This window comes from Rhea americana, unplaced genomic scaffold, assembly GCF_003343005.1.
Source record: "Rhea americana isolate MKP2758 unplaced genomic scaffold, rheAme1 scaffold_402, whole genome shotgun sequence".
Taxonomy (NCBI): domain Eukaryota; kingdom Metazoa; phylum Chordata; class Aves; order Rheiformes; family Rheidae; genus Rhea; species Rhea americana.
The window spans coordinates 148452-167366 of record NW_028186538.1 but is presented as its reverse complement, the minus strand read 5'-3'; the positions used below and the strand labels follow the sequence as shown (position 1 = coordinate 167366).

At 42.2% G+C, this 18915-nt stretch overlaps 2 protein-coding genes across 2 annotated transcripts in view; both read right to left on the bottom strand.

The window, feature by feature from the left end:
* Window positions 1-1065: 1065 nt before the first annotated feature.
* DUS1L (dihydrouridine synthase 1 like) lies at window positions 1066-13284 on the bottom strand. The gene is made up of 13 exons (XM_085314380.1): window positions 12937-13284; window positions 10722-10830; window positions 9768-9818; window positions 8015-8127; window positions 7183-7265; window positions 6868-6971; window positions 5636-5780; window positions 4922-5018; window positions 4472-4560; window positions 3575-3732; window positions 2968-3005; window positions 1932-2007; window positions 1066-1575 (listed from the first exon to the last, which is right to left on the bottom strand). Exons 1-13 carry the CDS (start codon window positions 13171-13173, stop codon window positions 1436-1438), a joined length of 1440 nt encoding a protein of 479 aa, XP_085170506.1. The 5' UTR covers window positions 13174-13284; the 3' UTR covers window positions 1066-1435.
* Window positions 13285-15597: 2313 nt separating this feature from the next.
* The window catches only part of FASN (fatty acid synthase), a 48971-nt gene continuing 45653 nt past the window's right edge, over window positions 15598-18915 (bottom strand). The window contains exon 43 of the mRNA XM_085314379.1: window positions 15598-18635. Within this exon, the coding sequence (XP_085170505.1) occupies window positions 18498-18635 (138 nt within the window). The 3' untranslated portion in view covers window positions 15598-18497. The remainder of the gene's footprint in view (window positions 18636-18915) is intronic.

Sequence of the window (18915 nt, the reverse complement as noted above, 5' to 3'; positions counted from 1 at the left end):
TCTGCTTACAAAACTGACAGCTAGACCATAGCATAATTTAATGTTATGCAGTGGCCAGTACTTTGTTTTGGCAGGCCTGTTGAGGTGGTGGGGGTTTCTCATGTCTGGCAGAACTGCATAATGATATGCTCTAAGAGTCTACTGTGGAACCAGCAGAAGGGTGTAAGTATTTGCCCAGGAACCTGGTAATAAACATGGTGTCAGCAACTAAGGGAAGTTTAGAACTGTCCTCCTGCATTTGAAGGTGTGTCTACACCAGGCTTGAGGATGGCTAAGACTATTTTAAAACATGTGCTTGGACTAGCATGTAGGGCATGCTTTCTGACATATGCCAGCTCTTGTGACATTCTGGCTATGAGCTGCAGAGCTATGAGCTGCAAAGCCTTGGATATTGAAGTGGTTGATTCCTTTAGCCATTATCAGAGCTTGAAGTGGTATTACTGTATGGCGACAGCTCTCAAGCTGGCGCTCAAACCACTTTAGATGGGCAGATTGCTCAGATCCTGATGCACAGAACCCGACTTACTTACTTCCTCCTCCTTTCATTCCCCAACTGCCAGTTCCATGTTTATCTACCTTTCTTTTTTTTTCTTTTTGCTTGGAGGACCTGTAGTTTATTACCTAGTAGCTGTTTGCTAATTTTAGTGTATTAACTGACTGTCCTTATAGTTTAAGGCTGCGTAACTCTATGAAGAGCTGACACGTAGTCCTGGGTGTATATTTTGTATAGGCTCTGTAATGCATCATTGCTTTGGTCCCTCTAGCTGGCTTCACTTCATAAAGTTAGGAAAAAAAATTATAGGCCTGCTGCTTTGAAATGCACTAACAGTGCAAGCAGCACTGTAGCAAATATGCTGTGAGTCTACAACTACAGAAGAACGCAGCATATAGCCTTACTAACAGTTAAACCATAAAATAATTTGATGGCATTTTATGCATTCAGAGTACCTCTCAATTCCTTTCTGCATTGACAAAGCATGCTGAAACTCAAAAAAACACGAGATTTTTCTATCATTGAAGTAGTCATTGCCATTGCTTTTTTTTAAACACTCCAGAAGGCTGCTCTAATAGAAGAATTTTATTCCTCACTATTAAAGACAGCACAGGAGGCAGATGGTGATGGCAGTGTGCGTAGGTTACCCCCCCCAATGCATTTTTCAGCCACTAGAGTGTGCTCAGATTAGTGAAATCTTTCAAACAGAGCATAAGAAATTTAATTGCATCTTTTTTTTTTCATTATTTCAAATGCAGGATAATTCCCTGAGTAAGCAGCTTTTTATTTAAATAGAACTTGTCCAGAACCTACAATAAAACTGTGGAACACATTCACACAGCTGATGGTACTCTGGAGATAGCAGGTTCTTTGGCCCAGGGATGCAGAGGCTTGGCAGGAGCTCTTTTGTACAATTCATTTCCAAAGCTTTACCCTGCACTGTCAACAGCCCCCTTCAGTAAGAGTAGTTTCTCCCACATCCAMCTTGCCTCTCCAGCTGATCTCTGGGTTTTGAATCTCTCTTTGACCACTCTGCCACAAAAGGGACTTTTCATACTTGGTCTTAAAAAGTAGTCCATGACCTGAAGAAAAAAAAGGATAAAGAAACTGAAATAAAGATGAATGCACTGAACCAGACCAAGCTCAGTCTGAGGTGCTAGAAATAATGACTGAGGCTTCACAGTCTGGATGCAACTCAAGGCTTTGGAAGCAGAAGAAATACCATGCATACCAGAAGGAACAGCCATAAAGTTTTAGCAGGAGCTCTATGACATTACAAAACAAACAAACAAAAGCCTCCCCAACTTATAAATTGATGATTCCAGTACTGAACACACACACACACACACACACACACACACACGTATGTATAGATAAAGGATAAGACATTTGTTCACTGACTTCTAAGGACAGAACTGATTGATACAGCTACACTTACCTGGACAGTCTGCTGTCTCTTTGAATGCTCTTTTCTTACAGCATCCTCGGCACATGTTAAACACGCATTTATTGCCCTAGCAGTGGCAAGGGGACGGCAGTAGAAAAGAAACTTATATCAGTTACTTCAGTGAAATTATACTTTCTGTGTAATAAGAACAACCTATCCAGCTGTGCACAGGCAGACCATTTGAAGAAGGCTAGAAACATACATTAGGCAATCACATCGCACTGTAAAGACTACAGCATTGATGGCATGTTAAACACATTTCCCCCCCCCCCCCCGGTCCCCCCAGCTATAAAATGTTTGTGCTTAGGGGAATTTGGGGTGGGATGGGGAGAAAACACCACCTTCCACTTCCACAGCATCACTAAGATGTTGGGCAGCCTGAGTTCCATAACACAGATGCAAATGCTGAAAGCATGTTAGACCAAGAGTTATGATACTGTTAGCTTTGTGCTTGTAGTGTTTGAAACAAAGCATCTGACAGGTGTCTAGCACAATGTGTAGCTATGCTGACCATCTATGTACCACAGAGGTTATGGCCATAACTGTATCAATATGCCTCTCCTCCTTGCGTGCACACACTTTCTCTCTTCCTCTCCCTCCGTGTGTGTGTGTGTGGGTGTGTGTGTGTGTGTGTGTGTGTGTGTGTGTGTTTTACACTCCCCCCCCCCCAATATATCTATAGACTCATAGAATCAGTAAGGTTGGAAGAGACCTCTGGAGATCATCTAGTCCAACCTCCCTGCTCAGCAGGGTCACCTAGAGCATGTTAGACAGGGTTGCAAACAGGCAGGCCTTGAATATCATCTCGACTATATCGCCAGAGAAGGAGATGCCACAACCTCTCTGGGCAACCTGTTCCAGTGCTCCATCACTCTCATGGTGAAGAAGTTCCCCCTCACGGTCAGGCGGAACTCCCTGTGGTTCAATTTCTGCCCACTGCCTCTTGTCCTGTCACACGGGACAACTGAAAAGAGTTTGTCCCCGTCCCCCTGACAAAATGCTTTAACAGATGCTGGCATGGACTTACCTTAGGGTTTCCACATTGATCACATTTTGCATATTTGGCTGGAAAAAAGAGAGACACCCAATTTCAGCAGTAGTACTCTCATATGTAACCACTATATTCACAGTTTCAGGATCAGACAAAGCTTGGATCTTTTATACCCAGAAGTGGACTTTTCTTCTAATAAAATACTATACCTCAAAGTACAGTGGAAAGAAGATAAAGATACTCTGACTTTTTAAGAGCATCTATGCTAAGTCCAAACATAGAAAATTTTTAACTCCAAGTCCAAAGAAGGAGGTAGGCTGCTTAAAAATGAACATGAAATTTCAATTTCAAATGCTAGTGACTGCTGCAGTTTAGTTTGTAAAGCATTTTCAGCTTAAAAAGAAGATGCTTGTAGTGGATCAGCAACCTGCTTCTTTGGTAACTAGCTTCCTTTCCTCATGAATGCAATTTGAATCACATTTCCTACTACCAAAGTTTCCCAAGAAAGTTCTCTCTCTCTCTCTCCTGAAAAGTTTCTTCAATTGCATAAACAAGAAAAAGAAAGTGGTGGCAATTTATGTCCAAAGGTGGCATCAGCAGCTTTTCCATCCACTTACGTCAATAAACAGTAACAGAAACTTACGTTTTAAAGATGGATCAAAGCTTTTATTTGGATTTCTTAATTTCTTTTTTTGCTTATTCTTTGAAAGCAGCTCAGAATTTCTATCTTCTTCATCTTCCAGAGCACGTTTCCCTCGCACACCTGTTTCAGTCCCATTCTCTTTGCATCTTTCCTTTGGCCTGAAATGGTAAATTGGCAGAAAGAAATAAGGAGGTGTTCTTTGGCCCCCATTACTGCTTATGGAAATCTAGATAAACTGTAAACCTTTCTATCATTGCTAAATTGTAAGCGATACTGCATTTAAAAGTGAAACAGGAAAGCACAAATATATGTCTCTTCTGAGCAGTTCATAGCTCACAGGCTGTTAAAAACAGAATACTGTCAGTCATTCCAGTTGGAAAGTCAGTGAAAGCTGTACAGTTAAATTAGTTTGGTACCTGTCAACCTGTCATTTCCAGGAAGAATTTAAATATTGCTCTTGACACACTTCAATCCACATTTTCACTGCAGAAAGAAGCTAAGCTATCTGAAAAGCTTGCCCATATAACACCAACATCCTTTATATCCTCAGCTTTGCTACCCTGGCAGTTACCAGCAGCATTCCTTTTCTAACCCTGCACAATAACGTGCTGTCAGGTAGCAGTATCTGTTGCACATCAGGTTTTCTTTCTATGCTACAGTGGAACTCTCTTGGCTTTTACTTTCCAGAGAGAGAGAAACTTGAGAAGGATCTAAAAGAAAAGATGCATAGAATGAGTATCGCCCTCACGAACAAAGCAAAAACATAAAAAAAGCCAGAAGATCCATTTATTTTCAAATGACTGTAAACTTCTAGAACAGAACTGAATGGTTCTATATTGAACAGCACAGGAGGGCATGGCATATGCATACTTGTCTGTGTTAGGACTAGTAACTCACCCTGGCCTGATGTATGGCTGACAAATCCAGTGGAAGAAAGGCAATCCTTCTTTTGGCTTTTCTCCTTCTTTCTGATTAGCTATTTCTTCCTGCAGCATAGAGTTACAGTCAATTTTGCTGGAGTTCTCAGCAAATACCACCTCAAAGGCCATGAAAGCACAAAATGGAATTTAAACTAATAGTTAATGACAGTTAAATATAGGCAAAAATACTGTAATACTCTAGTATGATGGATGTAATGTAGCAGATTTTAGCTCTTAAGTCAGCTTTATCCCACACAGAACTGTTTGAGTTTAAGGGAATTGCACTGCATTAAACTAACAATATTAAGGTTGCAAGTCACAAAGTTCTAGTGAGGAGGGTAACAGACATTAACTGCATGGCAGACATGGTAAGTTCCTGCTAAGTGTGGACAGTGTTCTTCTGGGAGATAAGAGCCCATCCTGGTACCTGGCATCGTAGTTTCAGCTCTCTGTTGACATCTGCAATGCCCTCTAGAGTCTTCACTTTTGCTAATTCTTCACGCAACTGATGGTAAACTTGAAGCCTGTGGCAAATCCCAAACACCAAGTCATGTTTATTCATTGTTGCTAGACAAAGGAGATTGAATAAAAATGTCTTTACAAAAGCTTTTGGTAGCTTTATAAAAGCTTACCTTTTTTTCCCTCATATGTCCAGAGAAAAAGAACAGACTCCCACTACTCTTTTTTGAATAAATACTTGGAAGTTTGGGGACACAAACAAGGAACTCCAAGATAAGCTAACACACAACCTTATAGCAGATCAGCTACTCTGCAGGGGTTGCCGATGGTCACGCTCTTACTCCACAACAATTAAAGACAGCTTGCCTCACAGTGAATGAGGAGTTAGTTACCTCACGTTTGCCACAAAGTGCATGTATGCATAAGAACAATTACCACATAGTAGCTGACGTGCTATAAGCTCACGCCCTAGCTTATCTTGTGGTAACTTGTTCATCCCCAGGTCCTGTTTCCCAGATATGCACTGAAAGGTAAAGGCCTTAACCCACATTCTCTCTGCCAGGTCCAGGGAAGAAAATCATGCCGCATGCCAATTCTGGCCAAATTCTTGTCTGGAAAAGCCAGAAATTTGCTAATCAGGATAAGCCCTGAAAAAATTATACAGTTCTGTAGAGTTACTCACGTGTGATGCCAGAGCTTGAAAAGATGAGCCCTGACGTAAGACAACGGACAAGGGTACTTCTGCACTATCTCAAGATACTCCTCAGCCATCTCCCACACCAATGGGTTTCGGCCCTCAAACAAAGCTGGGTTATGAAGATTACCTTCTAGGGAATAAAAAGAAATGCTCAAACTTTCACTTCAGGGTTAAAACAGACAACAAAATCTAGGTTCTAGAGCTTGATCAGCTCTGTTGTGATTTTACCAGTTAGTCAAGGACTTATTACATAAGAATGAAGGGTCCACAAACCTCTAGACTGACCATGATACTGTATTTATTTCACTATATATTCTTAATTGAGCTCAATCACTTTTACCTAAATATATCTTTCAGAAAGATCAAAATGACACAAAGACAGATTAAAAAAAAAAAAAAAAAAAGAGAAATTACTGCTTTTCTTGACCAACGGTTAATGTTTAACCCTTAAATAAAAAGTCTTATGGTGCATTCACATCTGTCTAGTCTAAATTTCCAGATACTGTTTCTCACTGAACCTTTCTCTGCTAGTTTGACAAGCCTTTTGTTAGCTAGTATCTTCTTAAAAATAAATGATTGCCTGGGATAGTGTAGAATCTTAATTGCTTTAACTGTGCCAGTGACTGGAAGCTTTTCCTGATGTCGCTTCCTAACTCTTCTTGTAACAAGTAGTGCTAACTCCTTCTTGTTCCAACCCAATACAAACCTAGAGAACAAATGATTGTAGTTTTCTTTACAGTAATATGACAGTTATAAGAACTCTGATACTATGCCTTGTCCTCCCTCATATAGCAACTCAACCCTGTAATATCAAAAATTCCCTTATTGATTTAGCGCGCCTATGGAAACTCTGCATTCTATGGCAGATCACAAAGCATCCGCAGGAATATTTACCAGTGGACACAGTTTCTGCATTAAGATCCATTCAGAAACCCATGAGAATATTCTAGGACAATTCCCATATGTCTTTGTCAACTAATTAGACTTGAGCTGTCCACTCAGTGGTACCAGAAGTCCAATACAACAATTCTCAATGTAAGGTAATTCCAGCTCCTGATGAGAAATGCCAGTAAAAAAGAGAGAATGGCTACTCAGCTTTCAGTCAAGGTTGTTCACCAAAGAAGTCTGACTTAAGCTTTTTAAAAAGTTAAATGGGACTACTAAAGAGAGCAGGAAACAGTCTGCACCCTCAAGAGTAAAAACTCATTATTCTTTACCTGCACTCATGACACCATGTACTCCTGTCTTACGGATACATTCTTCCACATCACTGAGACACTGGATGTTTCCATTTGCAAACACAGGAATGCTCACAGCTTTTCTATACCAGTGAAGAAAACAGATGCATAATACTGAGAATTAAAAAGATTGCTTGAAGTCGATCCAGACGGTGTGCCACACACATTTGTTCTTCAGCGCCATTGCACATTGCAACCCATGTTGATATCGTATTAGGAGTTACCCTCTTAAACCTGTATACACAGAGTAAAGGAAACCCAGGATGCTCCCTTTTCTGGTACTGCTTCGCTTACCTGACAGCTTGAATGTGCTCCCAAGATGCCACACCAGCAAGTGGTCCCTTCTGTTCTTTAGTACGGCCATGGACAGTCAACAGCTAGAACAAAAAGTTGCATTTGCTTTTAAAGTATACAAACCGCGGAAACAAATCCAATTCCTTTCACCCCATAAACTTCATGGATGCCACTGGATCTACAGTGCTATTTCAACACCACAGCAATTTTTGGTATCACAGAAAGACATTACCAGCTTACCTAGCACAGCATGGTCTTTCTTCTTTCAGCTTACTGTTTCACAGTATGACAACACTGTATCTTGGGGAAACCGACAGGTTTCCTACTGCATGGCTCCTATTTGTGATTCACTGTTGAACGTGTGCTGTAGTCATCTGGCTTACTCCTCAGAAGGCGGCCAGAATACTGGCAGCACTGGCTCTAACTACCAGCTGTCTCCAATTTAACTGGAGTTAAATCCTCTAGACCTACCTAAATTTTAGCTGATGATTGCCATCTTTGATATGAATTATTTTCCTCCACAGCCTTGTTGACATCATGCATCCACTCTGCCTCCTGCAGTACTGTGTTAGACTGGGATGCTCACCCACAGTGAAGGATCCACACCATGCAGTGACTACAGCAGGGATTCTAAAATCACAGTGCATTCCATATCACACTACTGACCTGCAGGCTAGAACTGCAAATATACAAAATCTCTCTGCACCCCAATTTTTGTTGGTAAAGCAATACAGCCTATCCATCTCCAAAGTGTGCCAAGATCTGGTCGTAAGATGGTTTACAAAAAGACATGTGTCTAACGCAACAGTAGAGGAAGCAGCTGCCTCCTTACCTGGCAGCCAGCTTTCTCCAGCATCTGTGCATACTTCACTGTCTTGTCAATTTCTGGGAAAACACGGATTTTGCATGTGATGGGAACAGAGAGCTTCTCGTTAGCCAGCAAAACTGGGAAAGATTAAAAAGACAGGTAAGTGGGCTGCACAATGCTATGAAAAGTGCCCCATCATCTCCAGATCAAGCACTGGGTGTGGCATGAAAAAAACCTGAAAAGTTAATGCTATGCAGCTCTCTCACAGCTTAAACAATCAGCAATATCATTTTGCAACCCTTATTGCATAGGTTAGTCAATTTGATAGTAAATCACAAAGAACAAAATCTACATTCTAATAAGAAGGCATGAAATACTCAGAATTTAATGGCCAAAACTTCCACTACATCAAACATTCACTTTTGAGAAGCTTCTCCCTTGGATCTTAATCACTGATCCATTTTTACCACTGTCACAACACACTGTTCCTTCCGCTCTGCCAACAACATTAACTCACTTATCCACCTTTCCTAGAAAAGCCCCTTTGCTTCTTTCCAAATTATCATCCAAGTAATCACAGCAAGTAGAGGCTTATCTGCTGAGAGAGGCTGTGGACCCAATTAAGTAGCAAATGTAGGTTACGCATTAAATACCCACAGCCCTTGCACAGTGCATGGAACTGGAATGCTACTAAAAAGAGAGCTATCTAGAGACAACCACCTGGAAAATGCTGAGCAACAGCATGCCTGAGCTTCTCTTCTCTTCCAGATCTTAGGTGTTAATGTATAAAGGTGCCTGCTTTCCTGTAATCCAAGTCACAGAACACTCCTCTATTGATAGGTATTTCCTATCACTCTTTTGAAACAATAAAACAGGGTTTATATAGGTGCAAGCAGAAAGTACTCCAATTTCCAATTTTTTAAAGAAAGCTGGAGGAGGAGGAGGAAAAGGAAGAGGCTTTGCTCACTTTCTATAGACAGTTATTGAGACAACTCTCTTAAAAAACAGGTGACCTGCGTTCTCTTCCCAGCTTGAGGCTGTTCTAATTTGCACCTTTCATTCTCAAGAAAGATCCCCTGACAACCAGACTATATACTGGGCAGGGAAGCACAGTCTACCTTTCCACGTTCCTGGCTGCGTTTTTGTGCATAACAGCATTTAAGATTCACCGGACCACAAGGAATGCAAGCAGAAATAAGACTGTTCAAGAAGAGTCTTCTGGTTCAAGACACTTGCTTTGAAGGAAGAAAGGTGTGTTCTAGGCTCTACAAAATGATCAGAACATTGCTTTTAAAAGCGGTTCCAGCTGTTATTTCAATAAAAAAATATGATACTGTTCCTATATTCTGAGAATAGCCTACATAACTCAGAGAAGAGAGGGATAGCTTGCTATGGTATAGCCAGAAAGAGGACACTGAACTGATCAGAAAAAGGAAACTGTGGCTTCAGGCAGAAGTACAACTCCAGGCACCTGAGAACTTCAGAGTGAAAAGGTAAGGCACTGGGGAGCTGCACTATTTCTAGAGTCACGAGAGCCACTAAGCCATTGCTAGAGTAGAACTTCATCAACCCACTTTCACCTAAGATCAGTTTCAGGTATTGAAGTCTTCTAGCAGATCTAACATGAGTTTGAAGCAAGACACGACCAACTATTCTGAGGGTGCCATTGGAATACAAAGAGTAAAACAAACAAAAATCCCAAATAAACCTCTTTTTAATGATGAGCTCATCCTGTTTCCTCTCAAAAGTAAAGCTATAGATGTCTCTAAAAACTTACTCATTCTCTGAAGAAGATCCCATTCCTCCTGCAGAAACGCCCCATAATGACCTATAATAAAACAGTGTATCATGGACTGCAAAAAGTGAGAATCTGAAGTATACAAGCTTTTATAAACATTCACATACAAAGATCCAGACAAACTCATATTCCTCACTGACAGAAACTGAGCTGCTCTGTTCTGTCCAGACTGGAAGAGTTGGATCACTCCATCTCTTATGCCACCCTAGATTTACAGAATAAACAATGAAGCCCCACACCCTATTTTATCTGTTACTCCCTAAGGCTGGTAGGTTGTCAATGGCAGCTCAAAGTCCTATTTTCAGAGTTTTATAACTGTTTTAATTCCCTCCAGGATAAAAACTGATACAACTGAAACATCTATTTTCCCTGTGCACCAATAGGAGTCCAGTTAGTCTTTAAAAGATAGTTTTAAAGAGGAACAGACAGTTAGGGAACAAATCTTTCCTCAATATCCTGACTGGTCCAAAATTTTCCAAGGCTAGTTTTTCCTCTCTACAAATCTCCCTGCAATATCCTCATTGGTTTGGCAGGTTTTATCCTTTTACATATTAATATGAATAAATTTTGAGCAGGCGCAAAGGATACAGGAAACGCTGAGTGCCTACATTATACAATTTTAAATTAAGCTTTTGAAGGCAGGCTGTTTGATCAATTGAAGTCAGATAAAGTCAAATCCTTGTTAAAAATTACTTTTTTGAAGGATAACCTAGAAATGAGAACTTTCAGTCAAGAGCTGGAATTACTAGTATASTTAACTTCTGCTTCAGCTACTGCAAAGCATTATTAGTTAAGGTGGGTGTATCTTGATTTCCACAGTACTGCAGCCACCCATACCGAGGCTGAATTTGGTCCTCTGGATATTTTATTGCCCAGGTTCATACTTGTAACATGCCATTTCTCTGCTTATGCAGGGCTTAGATTTGCACATACCTCTCTTTGCAATCATCTGGGGGCAACCCAAATTCAGGTCTATGGCATCACAATAATCCTGAGCCAACATTGCTGCTTGGACAAACACTTCTGGGTCATTGGCACAGAACTGAGAAAGACACAGATGAGTGGAAGAATCAGACAATAGCCATTTTCAAGTACTGACAACACACCATTACTGTGACACATAAATCAACTAATTGTTACAGAAAAGAGGCATAGTATGCACAGTTTATATTAGTAACCAACATTTCTCAAATGAAAAAATTATTATATAAATCTGTGACACCTATCAGCTAAAGAGTCAGCTCTTAGCATTCTATAGGCAAAGAAATATTTGTCAAACATTTTATATGTAATAGCCACGAACAACACGGGGACAACTCTTAAGTTTCCCCGAGAGAAATTGCTGTAGCATTTGAATAAACAAAAGTGGCACAGAAGAAAATTTATCTACAGTGTCTACTGGTCTTGAGGCAATTCAAACTTTGTAGATACAAACAAGCACCATTGTCTCCAAAACAAACAGACTTTAGTGTGGAGCAGGAAATAGACCTCGGCCTGCTAGTCGATTGCTTGGTCTTAAATATAATTAATGTTTCATCTAAAGCATAGACAAAACATCAGTTTGTTAAGAACAATTACAGTAATTTGAGGTCACTTTGTTGAAGAGGACAAAGTGAGACTATTGTCCACATTTAGGCTTTTAAATAGATTTTCTAAAACTAAATATTAACAAACTGTCATCATATTTTTAAATTTAAATCATAACGGTTTAAATTCAAACACATTTCTGAGCAGAAAGTATTATTTCAAGCCTGCAGCACTACACTATTCACCATCAACACTGACTGAAAGCAGAAAAGTCATTTTTATTCTCTGAGAGAACTGAAATAATGAAAGTGTCCAATCAAGCCACATCAGTGGGGATGTTCATACAGTAAACTAATCACATCCAGCAGGCTAGGTGCAAATGCACATCTGCTTAATCAATTTCCCAGAGCCTGTGATTAAAACCCTAACCTGCTCTGAAATATAAGAACACTCTCCAGGCAGCAGAAAAGAGTACTGGAGACAGAAGCATCAGGATGGCAGATAATCAAGGTACTCTGGTGCCCTGTTGAAAGGGGGAGTGAAGAACGGTTGATGGTGGCTTTACTTTCTGAACCAGAAAGCAAAATTTTCTTTGCCATATCTTTTATTGCTCTACTGCAGCCAGAACGTATACCCAAACAAGGGCAACGGAGAAGGGATGGGGACTGCTAAGCCCTGAAAAGGATTGAAGGAGGTATCTGAAAGTAGAACTCAGTAAGAACAGCTGCACCGGATCAATCCAAAGATTCACCTAGTTCTACCTCATATAGGCTCTTCCAGCACACATGCTTTACTGAGCTGCAGTCCTGTATTTAAAAGGTGTATGGCTTTATGACACTATTTAAACTTCCGGCATTTATATTTTTGGTGGCAATCAAAACCATTTCTCACGGAAAAAAGCAAAATACACAAAGCTGCACTGAGACAGACCAAAGGTTCACCTGCTCTGACAATGGTCAGCAGTAGATGACTAGGGAACAGTAGGTGTAGAAAAGTGTCTCCAAGGACTTCAAAGCCAGTGGTGTTTCCTGCATCTAATGGCCCTTGATAGGGTTTTCTTTAATTTGGTTTCTAAACTCACACAATCTTTTAGTACCCAGAATATCCTATGGCAATGAGCTTTGCAATTTAACTATATTTCCTTTGGTGAAGTGTCTTGTTTCTCCTCCATCTTCTCAAAGCCAGTCCTGTTTTTACAGACTTATTTCTCCCCTCAGTCATTTGTTTTTCAGGGTGAAGAGGCCCCCTCCATTCAGTTGCTCCTCATGCGGGCATTCCCCCGTTGGCCTGCCCATGCTGGCTGCTCTTTCCTGGATTCTTCTCCAGCTCTCCCTGCCTCCACGGGACGGCGTGGAGGGGGGCACCCACACCTTCTGCGATCTCTCACTACCGGGAAGCAGAGGCGCCCCAAGCTGCAAACAGCGCCACGGCTTTGGTCCCGCGCCCCTCGCCTTCTCTGTCACTACAACCGAGCTCGCGCTTTTCAGGGAGCCGCCCGAAACGCCGCGCTCCTCCCCGAACAGCGCCGGGCGGCAGCAGCCTGGGGCTGGGCCCGGTCGCAACCCGCCTCTGAAGGCCAGAGACGGCCGAAAGCCCGCCGGGGCCCGGGCCCTGCGCTCACCTGCACGATGAGCGGGCGGTCCTCGGCGCAGGCCTCGCCGTAGAGGTTCTCGCGGCGGTAGTTGGCGTCCCGCAGGAAGACCTGCGCGTGCAGCATCGGCGTGTAGCAGAGCTGGGCGCCGTGGCGGCGGCTCAGCAGCCGCCAGGCCAGCTCGCTCTGGTCCACCATGGGCGCCACCACGTAGTGCGCGCCCCGCAGTGTCTCCCGCCAGAAGGCCTCCCCGCGCAGCTTCGGCATCGCCTGCCCCGCCGCCTCGGGCCCGCAGGCCGCCGCTGGGCCGCAGCTCCAGCACGGAGGCGGCCGGACGGTGCCACCGCCATCTCGCTCCGGCCGCCGCCGCCGCCGCCGGAAACCGCGACGGCGCCGGAAGAGGCCGCGCGCGGAAGAGTCCGGGCGGCCGCCAGCGCCGCGGCTCCCCGGTGCTTCGAGCTTCCAGCGCCGCCGCGGCCCTCTGCCATGTTCTGGAGCCCTGAAAAGTGGTTCTGTTTGTTTATTTATTTATTTAGCGCTTAAGCCTCTGCCCCCAACATGAAGCGGTTAGTTGAATGCTGCAGATGACAGCGAGGACCTGGGCTCCCAACAGCTGCTGTGGGGCCACCAGCACTGCTGGGGGCTGCAGGCCAGCTGCTTCTCAGTTGCAGGCTTGCAGAAGCGGTGGCTGCTCTGACTCACAGCAAGGCCAAGTGTGCCTCCCAGAGACCCACGTGCCGAGGACGGTGATACAACTGCTGGCAGGTGGGCCATCGCTTTTCACGGCACCTGAGCTCACATAAAACATGTACAGAAAGCCAAATTCTCTCTGCTTCACCTGATCAGCATTGAGATCTGCTAGTTAAAACACATATGCTTTCATTCTTGATGTTGGCAGGCACACGCACCTTTGCAGATCCCTTGAGTGCTTGGGATCGTACAATATTCATGCCCAGATCCTGGACCCCCCTCACCTGCTCTTTATGGGTCACCTTTTTCACAGCTAATCCAGCTTGATGTTTGCTAGCAAACGGAGGCACCCAATCACGCTCTAGTCTCAAAAGCCCTCGCAGATCACCTGAATATCAGTACAGGCCGATAATCACATAGGGTAGAGAGTGAGATCACAGAAACATAGGTAAGAATGAATTTAGTAAGAAGACAGGACAGACTGCAGTGATCAAGTGCTGGGCTCGACACTACTCCACTGCTCAGTCACCCTCACGGTAAAACAGCTTTTTCCTTATATTCAGCTGGAACTTCCTGCATTTCAGTTTGTGCCTGTCGCCTCTCATCCTATTGCTGGACACCACTGAAAACAGTCTGGCCCGATCCTCTTTATATCCTTCCTTCAGATACTCATCTGCAGTGACTAGCTCCCCCATTCAGTCTTCTCTTTTCCAGGCGAGACAGCCCCAGCTCTTTCAGCCTTTCCTCATTTCAGAGATGCCCTGGTAGCCTCATGTCTCTCTTGTACTGCGGAGCCCAGAACTGGACCAATTCTGCAGCACCATAGGGCTGAGCACACTGGAGGTTTTCTCTTCTCATGTGTCAGTATCCTCAGGAAATTCAAAATGTTTCATTTTTACTTCACGCACAACATCAAGGTAATTCCTTCAGCCATAAAGGGTTACAAGTTCTTCAAAGGGTAAAACTCATCTAATAACATTATATAAATAAAAGAAAATCAGCCAGAGGCTAAACAGGGTTCCACATACAGTTAAATTGTTCAGGAAGCCTGCCAGAGCCTATTCTTTGGCAATCTCCACAGTTTGCTGTCTAATCCTACATCCTTTTAAAACTAAGTTATCAGCAGTCACAGTTGTGAGACATTCTGCCACAAAAGATAGCTTCAAGCTCTTCTGATTCTTTCCTCGTCTTCCAGATAATACCACTACCTTCAAAAGGCCTACACCACCAGGTCTACCGTGGCAAATGTCAGCCCTCTCCATCCCTCCTTCAACGCTCTCATTCCTCCTTAGCCTGCTTCTCCAGTGTTAGTTTTTTTTTTTTTTTTTTTTTTGATCCTGAGTTGTAGGCAAGATGTCTGATCTGTCTGTAGGAGAAACACCTGCTTCCTTTTCCACTCTTCTGTCTGAAATTCCTTTGGTTTTTACTTGACCTCTGCTTCAGAAGCAGAACTCAATACTATCTCCATTTCTGCTATCCGGGTTTCTTATTTAAAGTCATCACTTCTGTTAATCCATGACTCTTCATGTAGTACTTTATTACCTTTGGTAGAAGATGTGTACTTCTTTCCCCTCAGGAAGCTGAGGGAACACAATGGGAAAATAACAGTTTTAATACTGACAACTACATGTACTATGTACTCCATGTTATTGTTCTCCTTTTCTGGCAAGTTGTATTGCAGATTTAAAGTATAAATACTTTTTACCCACAAGCCAGTGTTACACATGTATAGCTGTGAGCCAAAATAAGTTTGTAGGTCCAATGGGACTGTTTTGCAGCTTCAGGGAGGACCACACTGTGTACTGAAGCCTGTTAGTAGCTGGCATGGGAGTAGCAGTTGACAGAGACTTGCACTTAGATTTAATGTGGAAGGGTAGAGCTGAAGGACTACTTTTCTGTCCTAGTCTTCTCAAAACAAGGAAGTGCAGCATTTGATTTTGCATTAAGGTGTTATTGCCCTATACACACCCATCTGACTGACTACTGAGAAACAACAAGCAGTGCAAGCTCTAATAATGCGTTTATTTTTGGCAGACTGTATTCAGCAGCCAGTTAGATAACAAGTTACACAGCAGTAGGTGATAATCAGACAATTATGGAAAAAAATGTTTTCGAATAACAACTGCAAGAACATTGGGAGCATAGATGCTAAGTCATTCTTAATGTACTTTATTACTCAAATAGTGTCTTCAAGCTTTGCCTAGAGGAGGCTATGCCATTTTATTTTTGTACAGAAATTTGTATTCAACTCCTGTGTAGACAGCCGCAACAACATTAGTCCTTACTCCCTCCACATAGCCCAGTCAGAACTGCTCACTAAATTACACCACTTTCTTTCAGAGGTGAGATGCTGGGTCAGACTCTTGTTAAATATTTTACTTCAGTGCAGAACTATCTTACCAGCTTGGTTAAAATTAATCACTCTTCTTCCCTTGTAGATTTTTAGTACAACCAAGGGAAATAGGATTCCTTTGCTCTTTTTTCAGGGTCACCACAACTGCCAGTAGTTGGAAAAACAAAATACCAGTGCATGTTTGTTTCAAGTTTTATCTAATATCCAATGCTACAATGTTCATTATATTTACTGCTTACTATCCATGAAGTCCTATATTATGCACATACGACCAGTTCATATAGCCACTCTTCAGTACCATGTTCTTTGCAGCTGCCTCTTGCCCCTCACATGTTGTTTCCTTCTTTCCCTTAACACCAGACAAGACGTTATCACCATACCTAACAACTTAATAGCATTTATACCTATAGCCTACCTAACCTTCTCAACAATCTTGAGGTAGATGTTATTAGCCCCATTTTACAGATAGGGAAACTGAGGCAGTGGCATTAATGACTTGTCCAAAACCATAATAAAGGTGCCAGAATTAGAATTGAGAATTTCTGCTTCAATTTTGTATGTTTGTGGTTTGGCTGCATCTAAGGTACTAAAATCATGGCAACAAAAAGCCATGCTCCAGAATAGTCACAAGTGTTCTTTATTATTACTATTACAGACACCAAACCAGGTATGGCAGCAGAAGTTTTGGCTTAATACCAAGAAATGATAGACTCAGGATGAAACACAGAAATAAAAGGGGTGATAAGAGAATAAGACAAAAAGCCAACCAGTTATCAGTTCTATTTAATTCTAGGAAAACCAAAGAGAAAAAGACACTCTTCAGATCAGAAAGTATTTTTAAAAAATTAAAAAAAAAAAGGGTGGGGGGACAACACTAAGACTTATTTTGCAAATGCTTTAAGCTGACATTATGCTTGTATTTCAGATTTCACAAAGAAATACTTTATAAAACTAAAACCAGTTAACCCAGCCACTATCCACAGAGGGTGGTGTAAGCAAAAGACATCAAGTCAGAACCTGCAGTGAAGAACCACTCATTCTTGACACTGAACTGCTCCAGTACTGACAGGATACTTCACTGGGAGATGATGATGATGAAGATGGAGAGAACTGGGATTTAAAACAGTTCTGAGAAGCACAACAACTCCTTCTGTTTTGTTGCTACCCAGGTCTCCTCTGTATCATAAGCGTAGCAAGGGATTTACTGATTCCCAAAAGGACAGGTTCAGCATAGCAAAGGCAAGAATTTAATTGAATTTTAAGCAAGTTTCCTTTAAAAAGGTACTATATCTTAAAATTATACCATTAAACTGATTACTTAGCTAACTTATGTGGGATTTCTGGTCTCACTGCTGAGAGGAAAATTAATGCCCAAGGCTGAAGGCAGCCCTGTGCTAAGTAAAATATGCAGAGGCTTTGGGTAGATGCTCATGTTTGCCTGAGCTTTGTTATAGGAAAACAAGGGTAGGAGGATATGTATATATATGAGTGAAGGACTATTCTTCCCATTTCTAATGTTCTGCATCACGCAGAATGTTCTTCCCATTCCTAATGCAGACTAGAGGTGGGCTGAAACAAAGGTAAAGCAATAGTTTTAATGTTTTATGAAGGTTCTGGTCTGGCAGAGCACAGAACCTTGCACAAATATGTACCGAGTACATGCTTAAGGACAGCTTTGCCAGTGTTTTTATTAGCCGAATTAAGGCTGCTCGGTACAGTGGAATCTGTCCACCCATCCCACCCTTTTTCCTCTGTCTGTCTGTCTCTCTCTCAAAAAAAAGGGGGGTAATCGTAAGAAGCCTCTTCCTACCTTTTTCTTTCTGAACAGAGTGGGGAAAGACTGTTCCAAAGATGCACTTTGGTTTAACAAATAGGTAACTTTTCCTTGGAGTATAAACCTCCCCTTCTGAAAAGGGTTGTTTTTTTTCTCCTCGAACCCACGATAAATTAAAACTAAGCAAGAAGTCTCTGGTTTGACACAATAAATACTTAGAATATTTCAAATTAAAAAAAAATATAGTTACAAAACCTCAATGAAATTCTCTTTCTGACCTAACTACAGACGGATTCTTCACAGACAAGAAGTATCTCCGAAATCAGCTGTAGCACGCCTCCCTGCTCACTGGGCTTGGTCAACAAGTGCTATCACTTACCCTTTGGAATACTGTTAAAACAAAACAATATAGAGCACAAGAAATCTACTCTTAAGTTTGTTTTTCATACTGCCACAGGTGTAGGAAGCCACCATCAGTGGGGAACCAGTGTAGCAGTGCACAGTGACATAGTCACAGCACTAGCGGCACACAGAGAGACTAGGAGAAAAAGAGTATGAAGGAAAGAAGGGGAGAGAACCCATGAAAAGTTGGGAAAGGGAAAAATGAGCAAGAAAAAGAAACTGAGAGAGACTGATCAAGTTCAGCTGGACTTCCCAGTTCTGGCAGCAGGGCAGATGAGATGTTGAAAAACAGGAAGAGTTCCTTGGCATCTGTCATAACAAGGAATGTTGTTGGCATTTTCTTCGCCACTGACAGTAAGTGAGCAGAAGCAGTTAACCCTCTCTGACACTGACTCGGGGCTCTGCCAGTGAGCTGTGGATGATCCCAATAATTGATTCAACACCATCTCCCTCCAATAAGGTGCGGTGATCCCCTTCAATGACATGGACAGATACTTTGCCATCGCATACCTGTACAGAGGCAAAACAGAAAGCTTTATGTTTACAGTTTTCAAGCACCTGGTTACCTAACTGTTTTGGCTTTGATAGCCTTCTGAGTTACTCACATTTCACATCATTGTCCATATCAAACTTAATCGAAAACACTATCAATTTTATTCTTATGAAACGGTTCCATAGATCAGTTGCATGACATGATTTAGAAACCAGTGTTTTAAAACATTTTACTTAGCCTGGCAGGTGATCTGCTCAAATACAAGCTGGGCAGGAAGCCTCCCAGTCTGATACTAGC